The 13,646-nt window shown below is 44.4% G+C and overlaps 1 protein-coding gene across 3 annotated transcripts in view; it reads right to left on the minus strand.

Annotated features, from left to right (window-relative positions):
• SQOR (sulfide quinone oxidoreductase) overlaps positions 1-13,646 on the minus strand; it is a 46,082-nt gene that overhangs the window by 8,906 nt on the left and 23,530 nt on the right. For 2 of the 3 annotated variants that reach the window (XM_004281272.3, XM_049706072.1), the window contains exons 3-6: positions 12,995-13,165; positions 5,867-5,920; positions 2,527-2,721; positions 478-687 (exon numbers count right to left, since the gene is read on the minus strand). In XM_004281272.3, coding sequence (XP_004281320.1) covers positions 478-687; positions 2,527-2,721; positions 5,867-5,920; positions 12,995-13,165 — 630 coding nt within the window. The remainder of the gene's footprint in view (positions 1-477; positions 688-2,526; positions 2,722-5,866; positions 5,921-12,994; positions 13,166-13,646) is intronic. The other variant, XM_033408377.2, reaches the window with a different exon arrangement.

The raw sequence follows: 13,646 nt of genomic DNA on the forward strand, positions 1-13,646 counted from the left end.
TTTTAAGCGTCTCCTTTCAGGCACAGGTGAAAGATGTTTAAAGACAGCCCCTCCCACAGATGAAAGATACCCATCATTCTTGAACTGCCCACAAGCAGGGCTGGCTCACAAACCATAAATTGAGACAATCACCAAATCCTGCATTTAAGGAGCCTTTCTTAAACTCTAGGCAAGAAGTGAAGCTGTAAAATATTTTTGGCAGCTTCAAGTGACTCAATGCCAAGGAAGTACACACAAAATAGCATAAAAATTCACTTGGTACCAGTAGATGAACCCTCCTCACCTCCCATAGACACAGCCTCTTATCTCTTTCTCTTCCCCACCCATTTGGGTCCACTGTCTCCCCTGTTGCAACCCTAATATGCTCACTGTAACCAGCCTCCCAGGCACATGATGACGATGGACAAGGAAGTGAGGGCCTCAGCGTCGCCTGCATCTATGGCACTGCTCAGCTGACAGCTTCACCTCCACACTCACTGAAATCACTTGGGTCTCTCCAGGTTTGTCCAGATTTTCAAAAACAGCCTCTTGTTTATCAGCTCGGACTTCAATGAGGTTTTGCTTGTAGTTAACAGTGAGGTTCCTCTCCCGGATAATCTCTTGCAGGGCATCTGCATACTTCTTGACCCCAAAAATTGCTCCAAGAGAAGTGTTGAAAATGATATTGGCCTTGGATCGCTTCCCTGTCTGAGAAAAAGAAAAGAATAGAAACAACCAACATCAAAGTATTACTCCGGTCACCCTTTTTTTTTTTTAACCTAGACAAGACTTAAAACCCTCAGAAGAGACCTCGCCAGCTTTCTCCATCACTATGCACTGGTGGGTGAGCTGTGGACCAATCCACTGCCTCCTCATTTTCTGTCAGTGACACAGCAACTAAGAGCAACTTGATTCAGGTGTTGAGGTGGACCCTGTTCAAAGAGGGCCAGAGATGAAAGTCAAGTCCAAGGGAAGAGAGAACTGAATTGTTTATTCATATATTCATTTGTTGATTCACTCAGTAAACATTTAATGAGGTCCTAGAGTTGGCCCGGTACTATTCTAGGTGCTGAGAGGACAGAAGTGAACAAAACAAAGTTCCCGTCCGCTTGGCTCATACGCTCTAGTATTGTTCATATGTTTCAGAGAGGCTGGTATCCTCCCAAGTGCCTAAGATCTTAAGGCACCTGAAAGAGAACCTTCCTCTCAGGCCATGTAAGACTTGGGAGATGTTATGCAAAGAGAATTCCAGGAGGGAAGAAAGCTAACCTCTGACTCTTTTCTTTTGTTCAGCTCCTTTTAGGATTTGCTCACCTGGATCACACTATTTGAAAGAAGATGGGTGGGTAAGAACCTCAAAAGGCTGTGCCAACCTGGAATTCTCATGACCCAGGAGTGACCTTTTCTTAGAAACAGCAGTGATGGTGGACCTGTTCCTTAACTGCCCACCCCACAGGGTTGGGGCAGGTTTACATAACCCAGGGGAAGGCCTTCCCAGTGCCAGGCTCCAAGCACACATTCAACATCTCTTCAGTCCCACCTTCCCCTCCCCTTCTGCCCACCTGTCCCTTTACAGAACCAGAGGCTGCTTTGAATCCTGTCACTGTCTCAAGTCAAACCGTGCTTTGGTAAACCAACTGTGACATCCCACACATGGGCAGGAGGGCGACAGCAGCTTCTCCACAGCTTCTCACCAGGTGTACCTGAGCTGTGGACACCTGAAGGTGTTTGAGGAACGCTGAGAAAGCATCCTCACCCAAACATCTCTTTCCACTAAGGTCCAAAGTTCTAAGTGAACAATTTTTTGTCTTTAGAGTTGGCAGTTTGCCTATTATACATCCAAGAATATATAATAAGAGCCAAAAAATATTCATAACACTGAAGTTGAGCGGGAGCAGCTGAGGATATTATTATGTACAAACATGAACAATGTGCAACTAATTGTGCAAATGCACGGATATATTTAAACAATCTGTAGCATATCTCACCAGTAGACTTTTATACACACATTTAAAAGTATATTACAAAGACTATTTAATAACATATAATACATATAAATTTGTATGTACAGTATGATTATAACCATGTTAAAAAAATATGTATAGGGAAAAGAATGGAAGTACATGTCAAATTGATGACAGCAGCTATACCAAAGCAATTGGATTATGAGTGACTTCTTCCTTTTTTCTATTTTGTAAACTTCCAATTACATAATTTTGTACATATGTAATAAAAATTTAAAAACAAAAAAGGTATTTTGACATGGATAAAAATGAAATCCCGGGCTTCCCTGGTGTTGCAGTGGTTGAGAGTCCGCCTGCCGATGCAGGGGACATGGGTTCGTGCTCCGGTCCGGGAAGATCCCACATGCCGCGGAGCGGCTGGGCCCGTGAGCCATGGCTGCTGAGCCTGTGCGTCCGGAGCCTGTGCTCCGCAACGGGAGAGGCCACGACAGTGAGAGGCCCACGTACTGCAAAAAAAAAAAAAAAAAAAAAAAAAGAAATCCCTTCTGCCCTCCTTGTCTCTATCCCTGGAAAAGAAGCATACCTTCCTGAAATAGGCCTCTGATAAATACATGATCTTCTGCGGGGCTCCAGCGCACTTCACTGGGGTATTAGGGAAGGTAAAGATGGCATTGCCCTCCTTAAAGTCCTGCAGAGCTTTCCATGTCTTCTCTACCGTCCTAACTGAATAATTGGACCCTATTTGGGGATGGGCAAAACCTTCAGGGAGGCCTTTGATCTGCAACAAAGCACACAAAGAAATTATTATTTAACAAAAGTGCAAATGGAGCCTGTGTTTAGAGTCCTTGTTCTCTGCCATTTCTACAACCTCTCAAGTATTTCAGCACAGTCATTAGCCCCAGGACTCACACACAGTGGAGCAGGAGGTGGCTGAGGGATCTGCTAAGCCTAGAGCTGTGGTGTCTGCAGTCACCTGTCAAAGCACAGAACAGGCTTGGCCCAGCGGAAACCCTCGGCCTCCCTGGCCTGGAGACCAGGATTTGAACCTATCTCTGCCCACCATCAGAGTGAGGACAAGAAGCCAGGCTTACTTCCTTTTCGGAGAACCCGTTGCCTTACTGGGGAGAAAAAGAACAACAGGCAGAACCAAGAGCCATACTGTCAGTGATTAACAAAATTAAATTACTCTGTATCAGGCTGGACCAGGCCCAGCTCTTGGTAAAGGCCGCAAAGGCAGGAAATTAAAAGCATGGACTTGGGAACCCTACAGACCCAGCCTGAGTCCTAGCTTTTCCACTTACAAGCACTGTGATCCTGTGTAAATTACCCAATAAATCAGCTGGTGGGTCTCAGGTGTGGTCCCCAGAACAGGACCACCTGGGAACTTGTTAGAAATGCAAATTATCAGGCCCCACCCCAAACCTACTGGATCAGAAACTCAGAGGCCAGCCCAGAAATCTGTTTTAACAGGCCCTCCGGGTGATTCTGATGCACACTGAGAAGCTTATGTTCAGCATCTGTGAAATGGGGATAAAAGTAACTGCTTCATGGGGTTGTTGGCAGGAATAAAGGAGACCAAGCATGTAAGGTGATTAGAAAAATGACACTTACGTGGTAGTGTTTTGTAAGTATTAGTGTATTCCTGCCAGGAAGATTAACTGGGTCCCTGTCTTAAATGTTAGAAGGTTCATACAATGCAATGAAGATGGAAAGGAGTGAGTTAAGGGACTCAGGCACAAGCAGGGAACCATCAAAAACAGTCATCCAGATGGCCTGGTCCTTCAGAACCTCCCCAGGCTGTTCTCCAACCTGTTCTCCTGGCTGTAGGGCACCCACCTGCAGTCACCCAACACCTATTCCTCAGGTCTCAAGGAAACAGAGTCCTATGGTCTCCATTGCATCCAACATTAAGAGCAACTATTCCCCTGATTACTGACCATATCTTCTGCTGCAGTTTAAGTAGTTGTAATATTCTCAGTCTCAACAACAGTAACCATTTATTACCATAAAATCACCTTGCATTTTAATGTTTCTGCAGTTTCATATCTATGTTTATATTCACTATACCCCTCTGAGGGAGGGGGTGGAATATTACTGACCCACAGACACAGACGAGGAAACTGAAGAGCGAGGTTGAGAGACCCACCTAGACTCTTACAGAACTAGATACCGAGGCCCCTGACCACTGCCTGTGGCTCTTCCCACAGGACCTCCATAACTCCCGGCTCCCAAAGAAAAACTCAGTGTCCAAGAGACAAACAAACAGCAAGTCTGCCTTCATCGTTTCTCTCTAGTCTGAAGAAGCTGTTGCTAAGGAAAAGGGTAACCAAGTTCCTTTTAAGGAGACCTGGTCGTAAAGGGCAGTTTATGACGCCACTGAATCCAAGTTGCTTCTGGGAACCCTGAAGCAGGAGGAGACGGGAAAGTCTGAGATGAGATAACAGGCTGTGCGCCGGGAGCTGCGGACCGTCCTACTGCACTGAGCAGACCAGCGAGCGGGACACGGCGCTGCAGAGACCCCCTCGGGAGCTGGTGGGGGCAAGAGGCGGAGGCAGCTGGGCAGAGGGAAGCTGCTGCGGTTCAACAGAGCCCAGATCAGAGATCCAGCCCTTCTGGAGGCCCAACTACATTCCTGCCCCCGAGATCCAAACACCCTGGTATCCTCATCAGAGAAATCCCTTTTTGTTTACACTAACCTGGGTAGTTTTCTAGTACCTGCAAAGACTGCTAAGTAACACAGTAGCCCTGGTAATGTTATTCACGCTCTCTTAGCCTCAGTTTCCTCATCTATCAAGAGGAGATAAAAATATCTACCTCACAAGCAGTTGTGAGGAGTCAGCATTAGATTCCTAGCATGGTCCCTGTACATAGTAGAGACTGCATAGTAACAGTTACTTTTAAATATTATTGTTTCTCGGTTTACTGCAAGAGGGTGCTAAGAACTCTCAGCACTGGTCTCTTCAAACAGTCCTCCTCTCACGGCACTGGGCTGTCGGGGTGACAGGATGGTGGAGATGGGCTGTCTTTGCTAAGTCAACTCTGGTGGGCTTTTTAAGAGGCACGGACGTCCCAGAAATTATAACTGGCACCTTTCTCCATAGAGTTTCCTCCACAGCTTGTCGTCCCCAGGTCATTTTCACGACACCCTAGCCTGGACATGTCGCGATTCTGGTTTTTTACACAGAAACACACTTCGAAGACCCTGCTGATCCAACTCAGACGTGGCCCTCACCTGGACCGCATTCCTGAAACTTGTGATCTGGTCATCACAATGCTTTATGTGCTTCAGCTACTTATCCACGGTCCCCAGTAAGCTTCCGGAAATCATAATTACTAACTCACCCCATTATGTTTTAGGAAAATAAATTTGAATCTCACAATTGTCAGAAGGCATCTGGCTCTCTAGCTCACTGAAAAGGGAGGTCTAAGGAACTTCTAGGGCAGCATTTATATTGTGTCGGTCACTTCATACCAAAAACCCCAGCTCTATGCAACAGAACTCAAGACATCCTTCCAGCTCCTGATAAGTTAACTGCTGGTATTCTACCCTTAAAGTCTGCTTAGGAATTCACAATCTAAATCTTACTTTCAAAGGAAAATTTAATCTGTAATATAACCAACTAAGTCCTACAGAGAAAGGTAGTTTTCTTGTAAGTGTGGAAAAGGTGGCTATTTTGCAAGAATTACCATCAGGCCATGGACACGCCGAACTCTGATGATAGGTTAAAGCTAGAACATATCATGATCATTGACAGAATCTTAGAGAAGACTTTTTCAAAACCATAAAAAGACTGCTGAGAAATAAAACTAGAAGTGGACTGCTTAATACTCTTTCTTGTCAAAATCAATGTAAAGCAACTAAACGCTGTTTTGATCGTAGCGTAAGGACGCCAGTGTAACATAAAAGTAGCTTAAAACAGTACCTTCTCATAGTCCAGCTGAATTCCGAGAGCAATGATAAGATATTTGTAGGAAATCTGCAACACACAAAAAATGACATTTTAGACCAGGACCCAAAAAGTGGCAGCCCGAGGGCTGACTCAGGCCCCAAATGTGTGTGGCCAACACTGCGTTTCCATTTCTTACCGTGACTGACTTGGGGCTGTGGGTAGTGCGCAGGACAGCAGGCAGAGATGCACGCTCCAGTTTGCCATCATGCCCACCGTTCTCTGCTGCCTCACACCTCACTGCTTCACAAATATTGTATAACCTGCCTGGCCTCTGGGAGCTGGAGACGCCTGTATTTTTACACAGTGGAGAACGACAGCAAAGAGGCCACAATGCTTCCCTAGTGCGCGTGTTAACACAATATTTTTCATGTTGAAGAGTGGGAGGATGACTTTCAAATCTTAAAACAATCAGCTTTTTTTTTTTTAACATCTTTATTGGAGTATAATTGCTTTACAATGGTGTGTTAGTTTCTGCTTTATAACAAAGTGAATCAGCTATACATACACATATATCCCCATATCTCCTCCCTCTTGCACCTCCCTCCCACCCTCCCCATCCCACCCCTCTAGGTGGTCCCAAAGCACCGAGCTGATCTCCCTGTGCTATGCGGCTGCTTCCCACTAGCTATCTATTTTACGTTTGGTAGTGTATATATGTCCATGCCACTCTCTAACTTCGTACCAACTTACCCTTCCCCCTCCCCGTGCCCTCAAGTCCATTCTCTACTACGCCTGCGTCTTTATTCCTGTCCTGCCCCTAGGCTCTTCATGACCTTTTTTTTTTTTTTTTTTAGATTCCATATATATGTGTATTAGCATACGGTACTTGTTTTTCTCTTTCTGACTTACTTCACTCTGTATGTAGGTCCGTCCACCTCACGATAACTCAATTTCGTTTCTTTTTATGGCTGAGTAATATTCTAAAAACAACCAGCTTTCTTTAAAAGCTATCTGGTAGCTTGTGAATCCCAAGCAAATCTGACCTGTCGTATGAATTGGATCAATATTGTAACTGAGAAACCGCTCTTTTGAGGGCCACTAGAAAGGATGTGTGTGGTATAACCTACCTGATCTTGTTTAATGATCTGTTTGGAATTTAAAACTCCTCTCTTTACATATGGGCATTGTGCTTATCCATGCTGAAGGCAAAAGTATCCATGTTTATTGTGATGGAAGTGGGGGTTTAGGATCAGAAGTTGGACAAGTTGAAGCACAAGAGTGTAAGCAAGAAGGATGTAAAGTGAAAGGACTTGCCTAGAAAACTGGAGAATGACTGCCGTGACAGGAGCCCAGAATGGAGCCGCAGGTGGTGACTGCCACAGTCTTGGACCAAACAGAGAAGCACTTGTGTTATACAGCAGCAATGTTCTCCTCACTACATCGAACGCTCCTAGAGGATAAAGGTTATGTCTTGTTCCCTACAGTCCTAGAAACTAGCACAGTCACTAAATTAAAGTGAGGAAGTTGGTAATGTTTGTTGGATGAAAGGATAGGTGGATGGTTGATTTCAGTTGCTTGTGAAAAATACAGTTTAACAAAGTAGACAGATAATATATACATCTTCACCTGTATGATTTGCCTACCCACAGAGACTGGGCGCCCTTAAATTCCTTGGTCTGTAGGAAGGTGTACCAGGCCCATTAAATGGCTGAGTGAACTGTGTTGAGTCTTCAGGGTGTGAGGTCAGAGATGGCATGGGGTCTGGGGGTGGTGCCCTACAGGTAAGACATATGCACACTGTCAGCAAGAAAAGCCATTGGTTTGTGCATGCCTTGATGGTTCTATTAGAGCATAATATTGATTATTTTAAGGACTAGTAACAGACACACTTAAGATTATTAAAAAAATAAATAAATAAGGGAGAATAAACCCTAAAGTAGCAAACAACACAAGAAAGCCTCAAGTCTTTTGAATGAGTTCAAGCGTCCAGGCCAGATGACCTAACTCTAAGGAATTGCAAAAACTTGTAGGCAAAACTTTTGAGCAATTTCAGAGAACAGTGCAGACCCCGCTGGAAGGCTAAATATGGGCAAGTGTTCTAATTTTATACAGGGGATGGGGGGAGGTAAATTCTGACACTAACGATTTAGTAAATAGGATGTTTAAACATTTCAAAATTCCAGGCTCATCTACTAAATAGATGTCTCGTAATAATTTAGAAAAAGAAAAGCATCAGCGTGTGTTCACAGATTGTAAACCTGCTTTCCATCAGTCAGCAGTCAAATACTCCGCGGGCGCAGGGCGGATACTCAATAAATCTTTCCTTTTCCTTTCTTCCATGTATTCTCTTTTTTTTTAATAGATCTTTATTGGAGTATAATTGCTTCACAATACTGTGGTAGTTTCTGTTGTACACCAAAGTGAATCAGCCATATGCATACATATGTCCCCATATCCCCTCCCTCTTGAGCCTCCCTCCCCTCTAGGTCATCGCAAAGCACCGAGGAGCTGATCTCCCTGTGCTATGCATCTGCGTCCCACTAGCTATTTTACATTCGGTAGTGTATATATGCCGATGCTACACTCACTTCACCCAGCTTTCCCCTCCCACCCCATGTCCTCAAGTCCATTCTCTATGTCTATATCTTTATTCCTGCCCTGCAACTATGTTCATCAGTACCTTTTTTTTTTTTTTAGAGTCCACATATATGTGTTAGCATACGGTATTTGTTTTTCTCTTTCTGACTTACTTCACTCTGTGTGACAGACTCTAGGTCCATCCATCTCACTATAAATAACTCAGTTTCGTTTCTTTTTATGGCTGAGTAATATTCCATTGAATATATGTGCCACATCTTCTTTATCCATTCATCTGTTCATGGATATTTAGGTTGGTTCCATGTCCTGGATATTGTAAATAGAGCTGCAGTGAACATTGTGGTACATGTCTCTTTTTGAATTATGGTTTTCTCAGGGTATATGCCCAGTAGTGGGATAGCTGGGTCATATGGTAGTTCTATTTTTAGTTTTTTAAGGAACCTCCATACTGTTTTCCAAAGTGGTTGTATCAATTTACATTCCCACCAACCAGTGCAGGAGGGTTCCCTTTTCACCATACCCTTTCCAGCATTTATTGTTTCTAGATTTTTTGATAATAGCCATTCTGACCAGTGTGAGGTGGTACCTCATTGTAGTTTTGATTTGCATTTCTCTAATAATTAGTGATGTTGAGCATCTTTTCAGGTGTCTCCTGGCCATCTGTATGTCTTCCTTGGTGAAATGTCTATTTAGGTCTTCTGCCCATTTTTTAACTGGATTGTTTGTTTTTTTGATATTGAACTTCGTGAGCTGTTTGTATATCTTGGAGATTAATCCTTTGTTGTTTCATTTGCAAATATTTTCTCCCATTCTGAGGGTTGTCTTTTTGTCTTGTTTATGGTTTCCTTTGCTGTGCAAAAACTTTTAAGTTTAATTAAGTCCCATTTGTTTATTTCATGTATTGTTTAAAAATTAATAACAGCAACATTTCTTGAGCATTCACTCTGTACAAGGCACTGTTATGAATGTTTTATGTTTTAATTCATTTAATCCTCACAGCAACCCAATGAAGTAGGTATTATTAGTAGTACCATTTTACAGATGAAGAAACTGAGGCACAACTTGATCACAAAGATTTACTGAACACCTTCTGTGTGACAGATATTGTGCTAAGTCCTGGACATACAACGCTGAACAAGAAAGACCCAGTTCCTACCCCTCCAGGAACTCAGTCTAGTGGGCAAGACAGACATTACCAGATAATCACACAAACAATTACTAAACCACAGAATGCTGTGATGGCATGTCAAGGGGGAACCTGACTAGTCTTGTAGATCAGGGAAGGCTTGTCTGAAGATGTCATCTCTAAGCTAACAATAAGCAGGAGTTAGCTAGGGGAAGAGGTGGAAGCAGCATGTGCAAATGTCCTGGGGAAGAAGGAGGCCAAAGTATTTGAGGAAATGAGAGGCCAGTGTGCTGGAGTAGGAACAAGGAAGAGAACAGAACCAGGTTAAATCTGGAGAAGGAGCAAGGACCAGTCTACGTGGGGCCTGGGGGACACATTCCAAACAAACAGAACTCTGAATCAGGGAAAAAATCAGAGACACAGACACACTGAGGCTAGATTTCAGCAGTACCCTCACATTGTAAATAGGATAGGAAAGTGTAAACAAAGAATGGAAATGATTTGGTAAATTTTTTAATATTTTCAAAAGAATATTGATTGATTTATGTAAGCTAGAAAAAAGTTCTCTAGGGGCATGTTAAAGAATTAAAACCTTGAACTTAAATGAAACCATCACGGATAATGGCAAGGAAAAATGGCTAACTGGATGTCTGAATCAAAAATCTAAAAGATCCAGGCAGGCTGGGAGGGTGAACCACAACCAAGAAGCAGAGACGTTATATGTAGATTTCTGATATCTGGCTATGGAATATTTTTGCTTAAAAAATCTCGGAGGGCTTCCCTGGTGGCGCAGTGGTTGAGAGTCCGTCCGCCTGCCGATGCAGGGGACGCGGGTTCGTGCCCCGGTCCGGGAGGATCCCACGTGCCGCGGAGCGGCTGGGCCCGTGAGCCGTGGCCGCTGAGCCTGCCCGTCCGGAGCCTGTGCTCCACAACGGGAGAGGCCACAGCAGTGAGAGGCCCGCGTACCGCAGAAAAAAAAAAATCTCGGAGAAGAGTCTCACCAACTAATACCAACTTCTTTCGCAGCCCTAAAACAAGACTCTACAACTCTCCCAAGGGTCTAGGCCTTAGATGTCGAAGCAGCACTCAGAAGTGAGAGCACCTCCCAGTGCCTCTCATTCTCAAGAGATAAGACAAGTTTATGTTCCTTAAGATACACACAAACCCAATCACAGAGGACTCTGAGCTATTCCTATAATGCAAAGGGGTCTGACTAGGAGGCAGGCACTGCTGTACCAAAGGGGGATGTGTATTAGAAGATACAAGTCCGCTGGTCCCATGAGCTGGCAGCAGACTGGCAAGGGAAATGAGTCCCAAAACTCAGTCTTGTGAATTGAGAACAATCTTGTGTTTAATCCAGTCTGCTCTCCTGGACATGCTGGGGAAAATATGGAAGTGTTTCAACAGGGAGAAAATAATACATATATAACATATAAACTTTTTAATTGAATGTAAATAAATAAATATGTATGTATATATTTTAGGATGGGGGATGCTTGACTTGACAGTAGATCATGTGAAAAAAAGACCCAGTGGTTTGAACTGACCTCTAGCCCAGCATGAATCAGCACTGTGATAACTTGGCAAATGCTAGCTTGGATTCTATCTAGTTGTGGGAGAGAATGTCCCACTCTATTCTGGGCTGTTCTGTAGTGTTGGCTATTCTTCCAGGCACCTCTAGGGGCCATGGATCATGGGTGCAAAACAAGTCAGATGCCGTCTCAAGCAGGGTAAAGAGGGTAGTGAGAGGGCTGGAGCTCCTGAAATCTGAGGAAAGTGGAGACAGGAGGACAAGTCTACCTGAGGAGAAGACTGACACAGACTCTAGGAACCACCTTCAAATAGTTGGAGGGTTTCGCCACAGAAGAGAGAGAAGGCCTTCTCTCCCACACTGTAGGAAGAATAAGGGACAAGAACAGTATTATGGCCACTAACACCCTGGCCCAAGAAAGAACAAAAAAGAGGTTACAGGGAGGTAGATTCTGACTCATTAAAGGCAGAACTTTCATATAACCTGTCTGTCTATAAAAAATGAAGAGGGATAACTTGTCAGAGAAGTCCCTGGCCCTGGAGAGTATAAATACTAACCCATTTTAAATTCAACCCCCTACCCCACGTGCCCCAATCCCAGTAATTCGGCTCTATTTTTTTAAATTAATATTCATCACCTTCTAACACATTATATAACTTATTACGTCTACTGTTTATTGTATGTCCTCCTCCACTAGAATATAAAATCCAGGACAATAAGGATTTTTGTCTATTGTCGTTCACTTGTATATCCCTAAAACTGTACCTAGGTTATAATAATGCTTAATAAATATTGAGGAAGGAAGGAAGGAAGGGAGGGAGAGAGGGTGGGGAGGGAGGGAGGAAGGAAGCGGGGAAGGAGGGTTGGTTCAGGGTTGATCAGGGCTCAGGGAAAGGCTGCAAACAATCTCTGAACTCCTTGAAATTAAATGCAAAATTAGGTACATGTATGCATTTTCTAGACTGGGCTAATTAAGATCCACACTCAGAAAGATCCATGACCTAAGGAAAGGCTGAGAATGCCTGGCGCCAATGGTCCCTGCTTAGAGCAAGGGGTTGGATCTGAAAGATTCCCACCAACTCTCAGATTCCACAGTTCTGTGAAAATGCTGGAGTGCCCAGTCTGGAGGGAGCCGGGTCAGGATATTAAGGCCAATAACACCCTGGGGGCCCAAGAACCATGGGAGCCCGGAACAGGGCTGTGCGGCACGACGGCTGTCCTGGGCTCAGCAGCAGACAGGGGGACACGATGCCCCGATGGCTCCTAAGCCTGTCTTCTCACCATCCTGCCCTCATGCCCTCAGTCAGACACAGGGGCTGCAGTTGCGAAAAAGCTGTGATCCCTGTGTGGTGGGGGTGGGAGGAGACTTCTGAATGGTGCAAAGCAACCATGAGCCGCAAGCTGCAGCAGCAGCAATTCTCAGCCCTGGCACCACCGCAGTCACATGGTTCCCTAACAGCTCTGGCAGAGCTCCCCCGAGTGTGACTGGGATGGATACTTCCCAACACCCGCTTCCTCTGCAGGACCAGGGTCAGATAGAGAGGCTGGCTGCTTCAAAGGAAAAAGGAGGGAGGTACCTGGTATTTTCACACAGAGCAGTAGTATTTGTGCAATAAAAATTCAGGCATATGATACTGTACCAAGCAACAGGACAAACAGTGGTATTCAATAAATACTTGTCTTCGTTGTTCATTTATTAATTCAGCAGCACTCAGTCCTTCCATCTATCCCATCCTCCATTCCCCACACCCCCTCCCATCTCATGCATACACACACATGCACACACACACATGCACACACGCACATGTATACTGCCCTCTTACCATGAAGCTGTCCAGTTTGACAATGGCTGTGCGTTCAATACAAGCCCTCAGGTTAACAAAAGCCAAAGGACCCGGACGGTTACCTCCTTGTCGTTGTCTGTGTGGATGCAGTTCTTGTCTGGGTTCAGATCAACCACTCTAGCTTTGATCCACTCTACACCAGATGGAATCACACTCGCCGTGGGACGGCCAGATGAGGCTAATGGTTTGGCACCAGCTCCCACCAGGGTCCAGATTGGCTGGTAGAAATGTCTCTAAGAAGCAAAGTATTGGGAGATTCATTTCAATGTGAGGCCGATCAAAAGGGTCATAGCTCAAAGTACCTGAGCTAGACTCTCTCAGTTCTTCCCTCCAGAGCCTTGGCGCACCACAGAGAAAAGTCTCCAGAAGGTTGGTCTTCCCCCCACCGACTCCACTGACGTCTCCTACTGTGTTAAGCTCTGAAGGGCAGTCACCTACAGAAGAATTCTGCCCAGATCGGCGAAAAAAGCCATAAACTATCTTTAGTGAGCACTGTACTATTTATTGCTTAGAGTAGATTTGGTGTTTAACATGTACGTGTTACTTATACATGCATATGAACACACACACATTATTAATCCGTTTATGTGCACGGATATAAAGAAAAAGTAAGCCCAAAAACCTAAATATGGTTCCTCAGAAATTTGTGAGGTGAAAAAAAAAAAAAAAAAAGAAAAGAAATTTGTGAGGTGAGTCTGAAAAGTTTACTGCCAC

The sequence above is a fragment of the Orcinus orca genome, chromosome 2 (assembly GCF_937001465.1).
Source record: "Orcinus orca chromosome 2, mOrcOrc1.1, whole genome shotgun sequence".
Lineage (NCBI taxonomy): Eukaryota > Metazoa > Chordata > Mammalia > Artiodactyla > Delphinidae > Orcinus > Orcinus orca.